Below are 18,267 nucleotides of genomic sequence, written 5' to 3'. Positions count from 1 at the left end.
GTGAAACCAGGCTCTAACTCTACATGGGACCACCTGTGCCCAGGGGACCAGGGCATTGGTCTATACTCTGTGACAGTTGTGTCTGCACTTCATGCGTTCGGATTGATGTGTCTCCCTGCAGCCCCTTTCCTACTCTGCTCGGGTGGGCCAGAGGCACAGCTGGGTCTGAGTGAATGTTCCCTGCCCAGCTGTCCTCTGGTGTAAGAAGTTGTGGAGTAGAAGCGAACGTGCAGGGCTGTGTGGCAAAGTTGGATGGAGCAGGGCTGTACAAGCCAAGGGATCCGGTTAGGAAAATACTCCTTGGCTGCACGTTGCACCACAGGCCTTCCCTAGCATGTGGTTCCTGGCACCCCATGTGTCCATTCAAGTGCTCCAACACACAGGGTCTCTCACAGTGGGACACAAGAAGTATAAGGGATCTACATGCTGGCAGAGAAGGGGTGTCTTCATTTTGTTACTGTGTCTCTGAAAAGTTTTTCCAGCACCTTGCAGCACTCTGACACCTTGCCTCCATTTCAGCATACTGCCTTTTACCATTGAGCTCCTCCAGAAGCACAGGCTGCATGGCATCGGGCCAGCTTCTGACCTTAGTGACACTAGTATAAATATGGGATGCTGCAGCCAACTGGTGTGGAAGTACTTCAAATCTGCATATACAGCAAGTGTTCCCAGCCGTAAAGGGGCTTATGATTTAGGTTGGTGAAAAACAAACAAAAGCAACGTCCATGTGACGTGGGTACTTGTGAATCTCCCCTGTGACAAAGTGCTTCCGCAACATCCGCACTTTCCCTGTTACCACCAGAGTAAGCTACAAATTAGCTCCAGGGAAGTCCAAGGAATGCACCAGAACACAACTGGTGTCAAGAGTGAAAAAAAGAACCAAATTTTAGGTGGATTTGTCAACAACAGGTAGCACTGCTGTAATTTACTGCAGTTGGCATTGAAGATGGTGGTACCATCAACTCCAAGAGAAGTGGATTGTGTTGGCCTAAATCTCTTGAAGGACAGACTGCTGAGAAGGTATTGGTGAGGTTGGATACATAGCAGAGGAGCACTCAAGTTGAAAGCTTCGATGACAGTGCCTGGATGGGAGGTTCTGGAGACCTGGAGACAAGGCATTGTCTGTTTTGAGAGTGCTTGACCACAGAATGACCTTCCTTAAATGAAGCCAAGCTGCAGACAAATATGATCTTTTTTTGAGACATGCTGCAAAATTCCTCTTTGGCCAGGGCCCTTTTCTGCTGTAATTGGAGAAAATGAATTAATAATAAACAGTGGGAAAAAACATGGTGGTAGGAAAAGATCGACTGAACCTGAGAGGTGCAGAGCAGAGAGCAGGAAGAGCCTCAGCTCATTCCTAAATATGATCGCATCCTTAACGTGAAGGCTAGCAGGGAAGTGCAGTAGAGCAGCACTATTCGGGCTCTTCAGGCTGAAGCCAAACACATTATTTCAGAACAGCTGAGAGGCCACGACAGATATTTTGCAGCATATTGGCAGCTAAAGCAGAGAGAGTAGGACAAATGTCCTGGAAGCCCTGAGGATCCCCTTTGGTACAAACACTTCAGGTGGGCAGAGGAGTGATGCTGAGGCAACCCTTACTGGGCAGTGCAGGCTAAAAAGTGGTTCCTGTGATGGGGCAGAGAAATATGGCCTGTGGTTGGTAGTTGACTCGTAGCCTATCTTTTTCCCCATCCCTCCTGTGAACTGCCCTGTGATGCTGCGACAGCAGGCAGACATATTTTGCGGGTGCTTCCCACGGCTCAGGCAGAGCCTGCTGGGCTCTGCACAGGCTCTCCTAAAACCTTTCAGGGCACACCACGGGTCAGGATGGCCGGCAGTGCTGTCTGCCCCTACCCCTCAGTGCAGCCAGCGCTGACCAAGGAACAGCCAATAGCCAGGGAGGTCCCAGGTCATCTCAGAGCAGCCCCGGGGGCATCTGGGGAGGTGACGGGAGGTGTCTGGGGTAGGACATGCCTGTGTCCCTCTGCTTGGACTTGAGAGAAACCATTTCCACTTGGAAGTCAGCAGAGAGCTGGAACAGCTGTGAGGTCTGTGAGCTCTGACAGCCCTGCAGTCTGTCGGCTCAGGAGGCAGCAGTAGCGCATGTATTTTGAGCCTTGCTCCAGACAAAGCGGGGAATGTCTGAAGGGGTGGATATCCATCCCAATATCTGAGGAGAGCCCTGAGTTCCCAGCATGGTTTCCTGTCCTCCTGGCAGCATTGGCAGCTGCTGGTTTGGAACAAACAGTCTGCGTGTCCCTGTGCGAGCCAGGGCAGCTGGAGGTGGATTTGTTTTCTGTTGATTTCATGGCAGTGTTGCTGCTTCAGGCCACTGCCTTGGTGTGAGGAACAACAACATCCTAGAGGAGACACCCAGTGAATTGCTGACTGCTCCATGGCTACCCAATCTGCATGCCCAGCGTGGGAAGCGGTCAGACCACCCTGACGGCATCAACAAAGCCATCATGTTTGCTGACATTTCAAGGGAACAGAGAAGGGAACAAAAGCTGGGAACAAAAGCTGGGAACAAAAGCTAGGAACAAAAGTCTTTGATCCAGTTTAGAGCTGCAGTTGGAAGATATGGGCCAGAATCGTAAATACCAGATCCAAGTGCCTTTTTGCTGGGCAGGGATTTTAAACCTCAGTCCAGGTCCCAAAGGTGAGGCTTGAGTTTGGTCTCCATGGGAAGAAAATTATGCTGAAAACTGAGTGCGCCGTGAAATGAAAATGAAAGGTAAAGACAGGTAACCAATGGATAGTTGAGGAGACGGAAGAAGTCAGAAGACAGGGAACGCAAGTAGTTTGGTATAACTGATCTGTGAACAGACAGGACATCTTTTCCAGTGAATTCAGGCCTTCCCTCCCACCCCCCACCAACCTCCCTTCCCTGAAACGATCAGAAATAATGTAGTTTCTCCCCAGATGGCCTCTGGGTAGCTTCTTGCCATTATTGTGGTATTTAGTTATGAGACAACCATTCAAGAGGAAAAAAAAGAAAAGAATTAGAAGTGAGACCAAGCCACAAAGCGTGGCTCCAGTTCCAAACATTCCCAGGCACAGGGGTACTGAAGTCTGGTCTTTTGGTACAAGGCTAACTTTTAGGACAACCAACCCAAAAGGTTGCTTCAAGAATGTGATCAGCGATGTCTGACTCAAATCTCCTTCTGAAGTTTTAGTCCATGTGTCCAGGATTTGGCTGGAAGTTTGGGTAGGGAGGGTCTTTCTGGTTTGGTAGAAGCTTGGGAAGAATTGAGCCTCTCCCAGAAAAACACATCGGTGTGAGATTTTCAACTCAACTTTCTGGGTCAGTGATTCTGATAAGCCAGTTGCAATCTCTGCATGCTTTACCAACTTCCGAACTTTTGAACGTAAAAGTTTCTATTTACCAGGAGTTCAGATACCAGAAAACTGGCCGTGTGGTTTAGTTACAGAGCGGGAATCAAAGGCGTAGGCTCTAACCTTAGCTCTTCCACTAACTCATTGCATGACCTCAGGCTGCCAACTCATTTCTGTTTCTCATTTTTTGCACCTATGGGATGAGAACGATACTTATCCTCTGTTAATTCATGACTCCTTGCCAAGGGGTTCGATTTTTGCTGACGGAAGCAAAGCACATTCTGTGAGACTGTGCTGGGGTTTTATCCTCACAATGGGGGACATGAGATACAAGCAAGATTTCAAATGAGGGTTTTTTGTATCCCGAGGGTTGAAAAGCAAACCCTAGGACACTCGCCTCCTTTTTCTCTCGTTCATTGACGAGAAACACACACAATATTCTGGGCTTCAGCTTGCAAGAAACGGTGCTGCCATCCTCAGAAGTATACAGAGAGGAGCAAACACTAGCCAGTCATTGATGATATCACTTGATATCCATTAGAGCCAGTTCCTGTTTTGCACTGTGCTCCATCTTCCCCTATTGCAAGACTTCCTGTCATCCGGAATTGGAATAAAAAAGCAGAAACTTCCCCTAAATAAAAATTCTCCAAAAGGTTATATGATGTTGAAAATAATGAAATGGAAAGGAACATATTTCACCGTCTAGAAACAATATATTTGAGTGTTCCTTTGGTTGAAAAATCGAACTGAATCCCTGCGTTCTGGTGAAACATTTTGATTCTGTGAAATGCACACTTTCCCACTGAAAAATCATTCTGCTGGAAGATTTTCAAGTAGCCTTTCTTCCCGCATGCTTTAGTATCCAATTTAAACTCCAGCTGCTGGTTGCGGTTGTCCCTTGTTGTAGTGAGTGCTGGCACTATGTGCTTTCCTTTATAATTAACACAGCAAGCTCTTCCAGGGGATCTCGCTGTGGCTTAAAAGGCATTGCCTGATAACGACATGGGAAGGCCGGCAAGATCGTTTTGTCTTTGTCATGGTGGCCCATGCAGGGCTGTTCCCTTCAGAGTAATCTCCTGCCTAATTTTAAAGATCCAGGCAGCGTGGCTCCCACCCCCTCCCTTGAGAAGGCAATTCTACATGATACTATGTCTCACTCTTAGGAAGTTTTTCCTACTATTCAACCTAAATTTCCCCTCATAACTTCATTCAGTCACTCCTAGTTACAACCCCTTGATCATCCAGAACAAGCCCTTTCCCTCAGTGGTATTTGCACCTCATGCAGACTGCTATTGTGCGCGTTCGTTTCTCCCCTGGTAATTTGGGCCAGCTGTGCCTATTTACCACCACCACTTTGTTCTTCCTTGCAAGTCAGTCCCTGTAGATCATTAGAGTTTCTGCTCCTTTTCTCTTCCTCCTCCCCATAGGCAGCATGGTATCCTGTTTTCCTTGTAACTGTAGCCATGCTACAGGGCTAAAAGATTCAAGGATTTTTCCATTAATAATCCCCACGCCCTTTTCCTGGTCAGTACATTGCTTAAGAGGGATTGAGGTAATTCATTCACGAATAGCAAGCTGTATTAAAAGAGAGGGAGAGCACGACAGGAAAATGTGAGCTCGGTTGGAGCCTTTGCACACTCCTTCGTCAAAGTGCGGTTTTGCTCTCAGAGCAGCTTTGGAAATGGGGTCCCATCCTGCAAAGTGCTCACGGGTTTTAGCTGGCGCTGCCAGCTGCTAGGCGCCTTCCAGGAAAGCCACTGGCACCGTGTAGGTTGGAGCTCCCTAAAAAGCACGGGGAGGTCTCCTCTCCCGCTCCCCTGTCCTGCTGTCATGTGCAAGCAGTGGCACAGCTCCAGCTGAGTTTAGCCATGCAGGGTGCATCTTCTATGGCTGGAAATGCTTGCCTAAGTGTCAGCGCTGTGAGTTTCAGTGGCCCTGGCCAACTTCTGCTGTGAGAACGTAGATGGGCTTTTTCCCTATGCATCTTACACCCGCACCAGCTGTCAAGATTTTGCAATTGCACCTTGAGTAAGGATTTCTTCGTGTGAGGAAAACCAAGCCCCAGTTCACTCTCTTGCAACTCCGCCGGCTCTGCCAGACTTGGGGCCACATCTGCTGCTGGCTACAGTTGCATAAAGCTGGAGTAATTTTGTCAGCCTCTGTGGCAATTTACAGCCAGAGATTTGCAGTGTAACCCTTTGCTTAGTTTCTACAGTGACACAGGAAGATGACCAGGCAACAGATAGGAAAAGGAGGAGAAAATCACATTATAACAATATTTATTGAAATATACATGAAACTCATCCCAGAGGACCATTAGGAGCAGCAGTTGAGACTCTAAGGGACAGGTCCTGTTCTGGTTATTCCTAGGGACCTAGTAAACCCCCTCCCCACCCCACCCGTTTGGCCATAGTTTTAGATTTGGTATAGAAAATGCTGGGGGACTCTATTTCCCCAGTAATGGGAAACCTCTGCTTGCAGGGGAACATGTGCTACCACAAGCCAGCTCCTTGCCCTGTGCGGGAGGCTGTGGGAGCTGCGTGGCTGAAATGCTGCGGAGGGCAGGCAACGCCGCTGCCACGGCTGGCTGTGCTCCTCGCTCTCTGCCCTGTTGTGTGTCCCCACCATGACAGAGCCCGTGATCACACGTTCCCGGGCTGCTTCTTACACTGTGCAGCAAACTGATAACCTCCTGGTGGGAGGCGGGACAAGCCCATCAGCTTCTCTAATGGGACAAATGCAAACCTTGAATGGCATGAACCGTGGGGGGGTCCGAAATGGTGTCTGGTTAGGTTTTCCCTTCTCTGCTGGGGCAGTGGCTCATGCAGTGGCAGTCTGCGGAGCTGAAGTGCTTCAGCTTGGTGTAAGCCATGTTCTGCAATCATGGTCCAGTTTCTCCACTGTTGATGAAACAGTGCTGGCAGCAGTAGAGATTCCTCCATTTGAAAGAATAAAAACGAAGGCAATGGTCTGGTGTAAAGGTCTTGGCATCTCCCACAGCTTATGACAGCGCCGCTAGAGCATGGGGGCCATGGCTGTAGCTTTTCTTTTGTGAGCTTACATTCCTTAGCAGTGGGAAATCAGCAGCTGTAATTAGTCTCTGATGTTCTCTGCTAATAAGTGATTTCTCTGGTACTTGCAAATACCGGCATCCCTGAGACATAGCTCTATTGTTTTGACCTCTTATCTCTTCTCTCTCCTCCTCGTTGAGAGGGGTCCCAGATGTTCTTCAACACTGCTAGGAAAAAAAACCATCCACCCCTGCTCCTCCCCATTATATCCCTGTCTCCACTACCTCTTTTTTTTTTTTCCCCCCGGCCACTGTGTAGGAAAATGGCTCCTGCTAGTCCTCATGGAAAAGGACACAGATGCCGGCAGGAAGCCCATTTGCTTTGGGAGGAAGAGGGGCCTGACATCAACAGGAAACGCTGTGCGGCAGAGCTGCTCCTGCCTCCAAGCGAGAGGGGCCTTGAAAACAATGTCAGCTTGCAGTTTAGGACTCGCCGGCAGGAAACGCATGCACGCTGGTGTTTGCAGTGCAGAGGAAATGATAAGCACTACCTGGCCTGACTTGGAGCAGAGATAGCATGGTGAAAAAAAGAAAGAAAAAAAGGGGGGGGAAAAAAGGCTTTTAGGTTGTTTTTCTTCACACTGGTTCGGAGCCTGTCCTTTGCCAAATGGAAAACAAAATAAAGAGTAAAATATGGAATATATCAGGAATCCGTTGGGGGGCTTGGAAACTGAGGAGCACAATTGCGAAGTGACTAGATTTACTACTTTAGTAACAGCTGGATATTGCTTTTTTTTCCATTGTTAGCACTGAGAATGACCCTCAGCTTGATAACCCCTGGCATGCATATTTATTGAGAGATGAAGGGAGGGAGAGGCTTGTATCCCATGTGGAACTGGGGGGATTTTCTGTGGAGGAGGAAAGTCATGTGGACGACTGCTCCCACTGAGGGCTGAAGGGCCTTGGGTATGCAAAGAAGAGTAGCATATAGATACATGTCTCTCCTGAGTTGTCCCTGCTATGTGAGGGGGTAGACGCCTGTTTGGGGAATAAGAAGATACCATCATGCTGTAATATTCAGCTTTGTTTCTTTTCCCTGTTTATTAGGGCCAGTAAAAGCCATATCGTACCTCCTTTCATCACTGACCTTCTGACAGAACTAGTTTCTGTTTCTGATACCCTTACCCCTCTGGCAGGCAGCTACAGAGGTACAGTCCCTGCAGGTCAGCCTTGGAGAAACCATACCGTACGCTCTGGGTGCATCTCGGTAGTTGTGTGCCGACATCCTGGGGTGGAGGTAGACACAAACAACATGGCAGGAAATATTTTCTTCTAAACAATCCCAGGCCGGCATCAACCTCTAGAAGGCTGGGAGGCTGTTCTAACACCATCTGCAAATGCTGTTCTGCCTCCTCTGCTGTCCTTGATGATTCTCGCAGGCTTTGGAGAGCGAGCGAGCTGCCCTCTTGCAACATACGCAAAGTGCTGATCTGCCACAAGGCTGCAGATGGAGCAGTGCTGTATTCCCTGCTGCTTCTGAAAGAAGCCCTGAAGGTGCAGCGCCACATCCAGATGTTGGAGCCAGGCTGCTCAGCAGCTTCTTTTAGAGCTCTTTACCCTCCCTGGTGTATGGAAAGGAAAATACAATCCCTATGATCAAGGCTGTAAGGTACACTTCAGAGAACTGCAGCCTCTGGAGATGAAAAGGCGTACCCAAAATGACCCGTATCCCATGGACTACCCTTCTTAACTAAGCTACTGAGTGAAATCAATCGACTGAGACTGGTTCTGGACTTGCTAATGTAGAAATCCATGCATGCTTGAGGAATCCACCCCCAAACCAACAGCTTTCCTTGGCTGAGAGTAAGCACTTCACCCAGAAAGGCCTTCAGCACAGTAGCAACATGCAGGGCAATGCACTAGCTAAATGCACTTTGCCTGGGACAGGAGAGCATGGAAAATGTCTGTGGCAATGGCTTATTCTCTGGCTGGCTGAGCAAGCCTCAACAAGTAAGAGCACCAGCATGTAGTGATGTATCCCCCAGACCTATGATGTCAGCCTAGCAAGACTTTTGCAGCTTTCAACTCTGTGAATACCACATTTAGGTATTAGGTTTTGATTAACACCTTATTAAAAAAAAAGTGATTTCTCTAAAAAGAATTTCCTGGTAATCCACATGAAACCTCTCACACACACATATATATGCATACATAAATGAATATAGTTGTATATGTAAAAATACATGCATATATGTATATGTATGCACACACATATATATGCTGATATATGCATAGATACAAATTTATTTATGTATAGAGGAATGTGTGTCTGACCAGGTGCTGCTTCTGGCAGAATTTTCTCCATGCTGCTCAGGCACAGAAACTGAGCCCACAGGCTGTGGTGATTTTATGCCCTGGGCATTACTTAGGATGGGTAGAACAGCACCTCGTTTCACCAGACAAACATCAGCAATCTGAGTCACCCACAGCTTAATCCTCTTCAAATAAAGACTGACCTGTTTTCAGCCTCCTCTGAGCAGGGCTGGGAGGAGCATTTCTAGGTGACCTTCCACTGCCAGCAGCAGTCTTAATTCTCCACTCTGAACCTCACACCATCATTTTATGCTCCTGTAAAGCTGGTGAAAATGCTTCTATCATTCCTACATCTTGTTTGCTAGTATTTGCATGCCAGGGTAAGAGGTAAGAGAGAGTAGAACAAACAGATTTTTTTTTTTCTCTTGTGGAAAATACTGCTGAATTCAATGGGATTTTTTGTAGGAGTGCGGTTCTTTGGGTCAGGCCCAGACAGCCTTGCAATGAAAACACTCAGTCTAAATATATGCTCAGCAACTGAGCAAAGATGGAATGGATTTTGTGCTGCTTGGCTTCAAACTATAATGACCGATTATTACTAGTACCTTTACATGTTTGTTTTCAATCAGATTGACATCATAAAGCCTTATTTACTTTTTCTCAAAAGTCTGTTTTCATTTGCCTTTCACTTCTCATTTGCAGCCTTTACGGGTTTGTATTTAGGCTCCTCATCTGTCTGTCTGTGATATATAATGATCCTCAGCAATTTTCCCTGCTCTTTGCCCTAAGTTGTTGACTGTCCGTAAAACAGCCCATTTGGAATAACCTCTGGAAATTGCGGTATCCACTCTTCACTAGGAGAGCCCTAGAGGCAAGATCAGTGAGAGGCCTGAGTGAAAGAACATTGCTGCATAATCTGGTGTCAGTCTGCATCAGTCCATCAGTGTGACAGAGCGCAAAATAAAAAGAAGAGAAAAGATATAAATATGTACTGTGTGATTCAGCCATGCAATTTTTCATCCATATGAGAGCTTGGTCCAGGACCAGCTTCTCAGTTACTTCATACCTTGCTACTGAACATTAACCTGGGCTCTCAGTAGGGTGATAGGCCCCTGCTCTCCCTTTCACACACCTGAGCTCATTGGCACTGCCATTCTGCATTAGCTGGCACAGTTGGATGTCCACTCTAAAGCTTGGGAATGGCTGTCATATATGCTTGTAAATGACTTGCTGTGCAGCAAGCATGGAAAGAGAACCATGAGTGCTGACGGACCTCCAGCCTATCCTTGCACGTTCAAAGGGGCAACAAATTTCCTGGGAAAGAACTGCAGAGCAGCCCACTTCTTTGCTGCAGCACCAGAGTTCATGAGACAGCTGCCCAGGTCCTCGCTTCCCCCTGTCTCTTCACCAGCAGGGTAACAGCAGCATCATTTTTCCTGAAGCCTCCCAAGAGCATTTATTTGGAAATTAGTTGCTTTGTCACCGGCATGCCATCACTACAAAAGTGGACTAAGGATCTCTCTAACAGTGAGATAGCATGACAGAACAGCACAGAAACTACAGACAAATTCTATGTGCTATAGAGATTGCTGTAGATTTCAGTGTATGGAGGTGGTGTTTGTGAAAGGCACAGTACAAAGGACTTCAAAACTGTTTAACTAGTAACTGGTATTTTTTGGATGCATGTCAAGATCTAAGCACCCAGAATTTGTTTCTAACACCCCCAAAAGGCTTCGTTATAAAGAGAAACCTGGAATCCCTATTGCCTGGCAAACTAAAGTCTGAGTCGAAAAGGAATAAGGAACAAACTAACACTGACAGCCAGGTAGGGAGTATGTGTTGATCCCCTTGAATTGCCTTTCTCGAGATTCTGGGACCCTAAGAATCCCATGTAAGAGTTCCCATGTGTCAAAGGAGGTGTTGGTTTCTACACTCTTTTTACAGTCAAGAAATGGGTGTAATAGCTTACAAGTCACATCTAGAGTAATTTTGGGGCTGTAAGAAACTGAGCAGGTCTGCATCAGCTAGCAGGCTCAGGTGAAAGATGGAGACTGTGCACTGTTTGTTTTCTAACCTGCTTCTGAAGCCCTTGTAAATGAAAACATATAGGTCAAAATCTGTTGAGAGGAGGAAAAAAACTTGTGAAGTCCATATATTTTCCTTGCTTTGTTGCCAGCAGTTAAGTAGGTTAGCATGGCTTACATTGGTGTCCATGCTTAAGAAGAGTGGAGAAAGGAAGGAAAACATGATACAGTGTGACACCTGCAGTCCATAAGCTTGTTTATTGATCTGGATGAAAGACAGCGGGCACTCAAGAGACTTCAAATGGAGCCTACATCACCGGCTGTCAATCCCAGCGCTCAACACTTACCTGCACTCTTCCCTTGCAGGCTGCTTCTCCCGGCTTCCTTGAGCTGCAGCATCGGCATTGCCCCACTCACTCCTGTGCTCCATCAGCGCTGACACAGCCTTTGGATTTGGTAGTGTTTTTAGTATGTGTCATCAGAAATGAGGTTAATGGCAGAACTCCTGTCTCACACCCTGCTTATTCTCATAGTATCTAGGCGTTTACCGAGATGGAGGTCAATTCATTACATGCAGCTTCAAAACTATTCTGATCTTTTCTATACTTATACCCAAGTCCCTTTTCTGAGACAGCATAAATTGTCCTGTTACTCCTACCTCCAATTGCTTGTGCTGTGGTGAACAAAACGCTGTACAATATCCACCCTAATCTGCTGTGGATCAAAGTTGTTAAGATTCAAATGGCTGGCTGAGGACGCGCACAGCTCATTGACCTGCCCTGCAGAACCTAAGCCACTGTTTTCCGAGGTGGCTGTACCACAGAGCCATAAAAGTTAGGAGTGGAGATATCCTGTTCGGTTATCTGTTTTTTTTTTTTTCCAGGAAACCCACAGCAGGATGTTTTCCTAACAAAACTATTCTAGTATTTAGTACAACCTCTTTTCAAAAGTGCCTGCATGACAGAATTTGCCAGCTATATCAAGGTACTAGTCACGTTTCAGAGGGGCATGTTGACCGCCAAGGTTGAGAGTCAGCGTTCAACATTTGCTTGTGCAGTGCTTTCTCTTAGGCTTTCTTTGATGTGTGTTGTTGATGAGCTGGCCAGGTCTGCCGCAGGCTCTTTCATTTCTGCCTGGAACATCACAGTTGTCAGATCTGCTCTGGAAAATCAGGGGTTCCTACACGTCTTATTTAGATATGTGAGATGTAGGCTGGGTATAATATCAATGGGAAAAAAAACCTTGATAGTGGTGCCATTGACTTCATTCAAACTCACACTGGGCCTGCAGGCTGTGTTGAAATGCATTTGTTTGAAATCAGCGTGCCACATCCCAAACAGTGCTCAGCGTTTCCACTTCCCGCTCAGGCCATGGAAGGTGATGGCTCGCAGCATCTGACAGATTTGAGATCCGTTTTTCCTACGTCTTTGCCCACCAGAATCACAACTGCATTCAGGACGGTGCTTTCATCGCAGGGAATGGCACTGTTGTGCCAACCTTCATGACGTTGCAGAGACATTTCCCACAGAAGTAGAGGGGAAAAAAAGATATGAAGCGTGTGACTTATATGGTGATTCAGTTGTGCTGTTCATGCAGACGGGATCACCTCGGCGCCAGCTATTCGTCTTTTTTTAACTGTGTTTATGGCAGCTAAGGGGGAAGAGGCAAGGAGGACTCTAACAAGTTGATTTGGTTTTAAGCCTGTTTGGTGTTTAGCTATCTCACGCTATTCAAACACAGGTGTGTGTGTGCATAGGGGGGGTTGTGGTAGTTTAGCGCTAACAGCCAAACTAAACACTGGAATTTGATGGTGACACAGTTTATTTTTTCTTCTTCTGTAAAATGAATTTAGTGCTGGTGAAAAGTATGCATAGACATCCTGGAGACTGAAGCCCTCTGTTTGTCCTTGTAGCAGTTACGTCCAGGCAGGACAAACCCTCCCCTTCCTCAGCTCTGCCAACTTCAGCTCTGAGCAGGAGAAATCCTCTGCAGCGATTTCGGATGCTGTGGTCCCTTCCATCCCTGGCCACCGCTGAAAAGGAGATGGTGGAAGGCAAAGGAGATGATACCTGGAGGCAAGGCAGGATTTATCCTTAGCTGCCACGGGCTAGGGCTGTGCATTGGGAGGCAAACTGGAATCATGACTGCCATGCTGGACCAGGGCTCGGGTGAGCTGCAAGGAGCAGATCACAGTTTGATCTCCTCTGGAATCCGTTTCTCAGACAACCTTACACCTAGTAAAAATAAGACAAGATCAGAAAAAAAAAAAAAAGCCAGTGAATCAGCATTAAAGCTCGTGATTTAAAGTAGGAAGCATCAGGAAATGCAGAAAAATGTAACATCAGAGATACTGACTCTCAAGTATGTTGCCATTTATACAGTGCTGTTCCTTTCCTGTGATTAGGAGGCTGAGTTAATATATTAGTATGTTCTAAAATGTGTACTGTTTTGTTATTTTTGTTTGTACAAAATAACAACTCTTGCTTAGTACAGACCGAAACACTTACTTTTTAGGAGGAAATATTTCCTAATTTAGTCGTTTAAATTGAAACAAGAGACTATTTTGACCTTTACTGTCATTCTGTTGACATAGCATGATAGGAAGCATGCACTGCTATTGAGGGCAATGGAAGATAATTAAAAAAAAATACTAATATGTAACAAAACCAAAATAGTGAAATAAAAATTCCCACAACTTTTTTTATGGCGCAGGATTCATTTTCAGGAGAAATTAAAAAAAACAACCCCAAACTATTTCCTGCAAGTCAAACATCAAAAAGTTGGTGTTTCAGGTGAAATGAAAGGTCTGCATTTATCCTCCCGTTACTTGAACTAAAATTAAAATAAAATTAGAGTAGATGTGAAACCTCTTCCGTGTGGCATAAACCAACCACTAAAGAGGACCTGAGTAGCTCTGTCACTATTTTTTATCCTTGCAAGGAGCCCTCTGAGAGAACAACAGAAGGATAAAGACAAAAATGAAGCCTGCTGCTATTCAGTCCAGTTCAGTCCAGGCTACCCTGAACACATGACCCAGTCCAGGTTAGCTAACTTTAAGCACAGTCTTACTGGACAGTATTCACACTGATCCAAAATGCTCGGCCTTGTGCCAGACGAAGCCTTTGTCAGGCAGGCAAAGAGTGAGCACCTTGCTTGCTGGTGGGGAGGTTTGGTGGGTGGTAGCACCATGGCTGGGAAGGGAGAGCCCCCCCCCAATGCCAGCAATGCTGGGAGGCGAGACGCTTGGCACCCATCGCTGGCACTGGAAGCCGGAGGGATCAGAAGGGGAGGGAGGTGCAATACCTGACCTAGCAGGAGTACCACACACGTGTGAAGGAGGTGGCACAAGCTGTGGTCATGGAAAAGACCCTGGTGAAGGTGAATGTCTGTGTACACTGAGCTCGGAGGTGATATCCAGTGAGAGTGGAATGAGTTACTGAGACTGCCCTTCTGGTTTATTTTTGTCTAGGGGAAGAGCAGTATTGTCTTTTGTGTGCAGTATGTTTATAACTCAATTTCCCTTCTGACTGATGCCTTGCTCCATGCTCTCTTCTCCTCCTCCATCTGGTTTCTATTGTAGTTTTAAATGAGGACAGTTTGGCTGTCTGGCAGAACAAGCGGGGTCTGTATGACACCAGCTGCCTCTTCCAACTTCTAAGCCTCCAGCAGTTTTAATTATAGAAGTGTCAAGATTGGACACCCCCTCACCCACCCCTTTCTGTGCCTGCACGCACACGCACAGCCCCTGCTACAAATCCCCATCCACATCCAAGCTTCCTTCAGGAGAGACCCAGCTCTGTGATTTATGTGTGCCCTGTAATGCCGATGATAGAGTCCCATTGCAAAGCATATGCTAGAGTCTGTACCTCCCTGCATTCAGGGTTGATCACAGCCTTTGTTTTGGTTCATCAGGAGCCACGTCTGAAATAATCAAACCACCTCAGAAACGCCTGGAAGTGGGAGGGAGCTGCTCACTGCTGCTCCAACCTCACCTCCCCTAAGTGCCCAAAAGACTTGGCTTTGTAGGAGATCAGAGCTGCTCAGGAATTTCAGAGCTGCAGGTTCTGCTCAAAGAAAACATTTATTGTGCTCCAGTTTCATACAAGCGCTGCATTTAGGGGCTTGCTTCACAGGAAGCTGATGCAGTCCTTTCACCTCCAGGGATCTGAGGTCAAAGTCTGTAATTTTTGGTTGCAAGTGAAATGTGTCCTATGTGGGATTTTTTTTTGACATCACAAAACCACCACACATTTTGGTGTAACTGGCTGTTTCTGTTCATAAGAGCCAAAGACCTGGTATGGCAGGAAATCATGTACATGATGAGTGAAGGGCACTGGCAGAGATATGTGAGAAGCCCAGGGCTGGAAAAACAGGGAAGACTGCAGGGCTGGAGTAAGAGATACTGCAAGGGCTTGGTGTATATTGTCTATCATCTGCAGTCTATAGGTTGTCTCTACTGTGCAGTCTTCACCTGCTTTTAAAAATGGGTTGAATTTGCTACAGATTATTCCCCTCAGGCCCCTTTTTTTGCTTACCAGTCCTCAACAGATGGATCTAGCCTTCTCTGATTTGTGTACAAGAGGTTTGCTTACCTGCCTGAGGCCTCTTGACCTAATTTATCCCAAGGAAACTTAAAACTCAGCAAAAAAATAGTGTGATTTAATAGGTCTTACTTTCAAGAGGTCAAATTAATCACAACAAACATCAGTATATGCATTTTTAGTTGGTGTGCTTATTCTTAACACCGAAGTTTTAAAAGATATCTAATAAAGGGTGCTGTGGGCATGAACCCCATTTTTGTGGCAGCTAGGCACCATCATATGAAGTTTGTCTATATGAAAGACTGTTTAATTTTTAAACAAACCTTGTCACGTGGCTGTCCTGATCAAATACGTTTTCTGTTCAATTAATTCTTCTTTTTCCAGGTAGCATGGAGTGGTTCACCCATTCTCCCACCCAAACAGATCTGAAGTGAACATGGATCTGCCTAGTTTTCATTTTTGCTGTTTACATTAGATTTATTCCCAGAGACCCCTACCAAGAAGGAAATATGCCATGTATGCATAGCTCCTGCCACAAAGACAGTGCAGCCTGACCAGCCAGAAATGAAGAGGAGGCCTGAAGTCATTTGTCTTTCCTTTTTTTATATTTCTAGCATGCTCATCATCAAATGATTTGAGTTCCCTGCTGCAGTTACAGATGATCAGAACTTACTCAGAGATAGGAAGGTCCTCTTTCTTGATGTGTCACTTGGGCTTTTCTTGGCAGGATTTTAAGGAAATGTCATAATTTTCTTTTGCTCTGTCTCCTTCCACATCATCTAGTCCTCTTAGGAAGTAGGTGCTGTAGACACTGAAAGGAATGCTTCCCATGATCCTTCTGGAAGGCACTGATGTGCCTTCTCCTCAAAAGTCCTTGAGGAGAGAATCCTATAGCTCTGTGACTCCTGTGGACAAAGCTTTGACCCTGTAGACTTCACCTGTTCTCTTGGCGATTTCATGGTTTCCCATGAATGTTGTTGTAGTAGGCTAGGGCCCCCGCCAGAAGCTCCGCTGTTAGTCTTAGCCCAACAACTTGAGGGTCTTAAAAATCAGCCCAAGGGCTTTGAGTGTGATACAGCATGACTAATATTACCTGCATTATGAGTCCCTGCTCAAAAAACCACAAAGTCAAATTTTCCCTGTTGTTTTGGAGAGGCTGCTTTAACTGAAGAGAATTAGTCTGGATCATTCAGGGTTCCAAGTAATCACTCACACTTTGTGTATTCCTGCATTTGGGTTGGCCAAAAGAGAAGAGAAGGGACACGCAAGAAGGACTTCTTTACCTCCCTCGGTAAGAGTCGGGAGGCAGAAGGGTAGCCCTTCTCTGACCGACTGGGCTCAGTAATAGTGTGTCACTGAGGTAGGCACCAGCTTGGGAGCCCTCCTCACCAGTGCCTGTGCCCTGGGCTGCTTGGTAGGGGCAAGTCCACCCATGAGCTGACTCCAGCCTCAGTGGCACCTATGAGAAATACAATAATGTACCAGCTGTTTTTAGTTCAGGCTGTCCTTGGAGTGCTTTCTTTGGATGCTGCCTGATGAAGCACATGTTAATATGTCATTATGGTCCTGAACTTCGAGCAGAAGAACTCAGGGAAGGTCCAGCCAGGGGCATTAGCTCTGTGGTGTTGCAAAGATGCAGTAATTGCTATGCCTGGCTTTCCACTCAAATATATGGCTTAGTCTGTTTTCTTCCATACAGCTTTCCGAATGCGCAGTGCAGCAGAGTCAGCATTACAGCGGGGAACTTAACTTAAACTTCTGCATTTACTGACTTTTGTGCTTATGGCTGTGTGAAGCATTGCATTAAATACACAGTAGTTTCTAGCACCTAATAAGGAAGGGCTCTCTTACTGTTATTATTATAGCTAGGGTTGCTATAGTACTGGGGACAGGGAGGCTTGGTCTGACCAAGAGGATGAGGGTTTCCTATACCTATATAATGGGGAAAAAATAAACATACGTTTTGGGTCCAGGTCTGGATGTAAACGTTGTGCCTCAGGCTCCTCTCAGCTTTAAGGCTGGTTAAGTCTTTGGCTGGTTACGTTGATGGAGTTCTTTTGAAGCCAATGTCAGATTTTGTCAGTGTGCAGATCTAGTCAATATTTGAACTTTATACCCCCTTTGTGGGAGTTTATGAGCACTAAACTGTGGGTATGTAGGCTTATATGGAAGTGCGAATGCTTCTCTGATTTTTATCCAAGCCAATCAGACCTTTTGGCACAATTCAGCGAGGCTGGAGCTCTATCTTGGGGAGGGGGGAGGTTCCCAGGACCTCATGCTTTACCTCATGCTTTCAATTAGAGTGAAATTGCTTCTTTTTCTGGAAAGAAAAGAAAAAGGGAGAGACAGAAACTCTACCTTTCTTCCCACGAAGTTTCTGTCACTTCAGGGTCAGTCATTGTCATATGTCAATGAGCGTGGCATGGCACAACCATAGCATATCCTCACTTTGCAAACTGGCTATGGCCACTTTGTGGCGTTTATTTTTTGATTGCCCTGTATTTCTCCCATTGCTGTACCCTTCCCTGCATCGGCAGAGGGCCTCTGCTATTTCATGAAACTGTCTCCTCTGGGGTGACCTGTGGAATTTCTCGGTGTGTATTCATTGGGCATCTTGCCTTGCTTTCCTCTCCTAGTCCCCTACGTGCTGAAGAGCTGTGCAGAGTTCATTGAGACTCATGGCATTGTGGATGGGATCTACCGCCTCTCCGGAGTGACATCCAACATACAAAAGCTGAGGTAAGGGCAATCTGTCTGAGTGCCAGAGGGATTCGGTCACATTGCTCGGTACCTTTTTGCTGTTAGTCCCTCAGGCATAGACTGGGGCCAACAGAGCCCTACACTGATGCAGAAGATAAACTGTCTCTGAAGCTGGTAACAGGGAAATACAACATTTCAGGGATTAGTCCATGACAAAGAAAAGAACTATCTATCTCCCTCTGCATCTATTAATGGGAAAGGCCTGGAGGGTCTCAGCACAAATGCTGAGTTGTTCTCTCTCACTTCAAGACAAAGCAATTTCTTTATATCAGTTTGGGGT

General features: G+C 46.3%; 1 protein-coding gene across 1 annotated transcript in view; it reads left to right on the top strand.

Moving 5' to 3' along the window:
* The window catches only part of ARHGAP31 (Rho GTPase activating protein 31), a 60,091-nt gene that overhangs the window by 17,926 nt on the left and 23,898 nt on the right, over positions 1-18,267 (top strand). The window contains exon 2 of the mRNA XM_050904994.1: positions 17,864-17,966. Coding sequence (XP_050760951.1) covers positions 17,864-17,966 — 103 coding nt within the window. The remainder of the gene's footprint in view (positions 1-17,863; positions 17,967-18,267) is intronic.

The sequence above is a fragment of the Gymnogyps californianus genome, chromosome 1 (assembly GCF_018139145.2).
Source record: "Gymnogyps californianus isolate 813 chromosome 1, ASM1813914v2, whole genome shotgun sequence".
Taxonomy (NCBI): Eukaryota; Metazoa; Chordata; class Aves; order Accipitriformes; family Cathartidae; genus Gymnogyps; species Gymnogyps californianus.
Note: the sequence above shows the minus strand (reverse complement) of the source record. Positions and strands in the feature narration are given on the sequence as shown.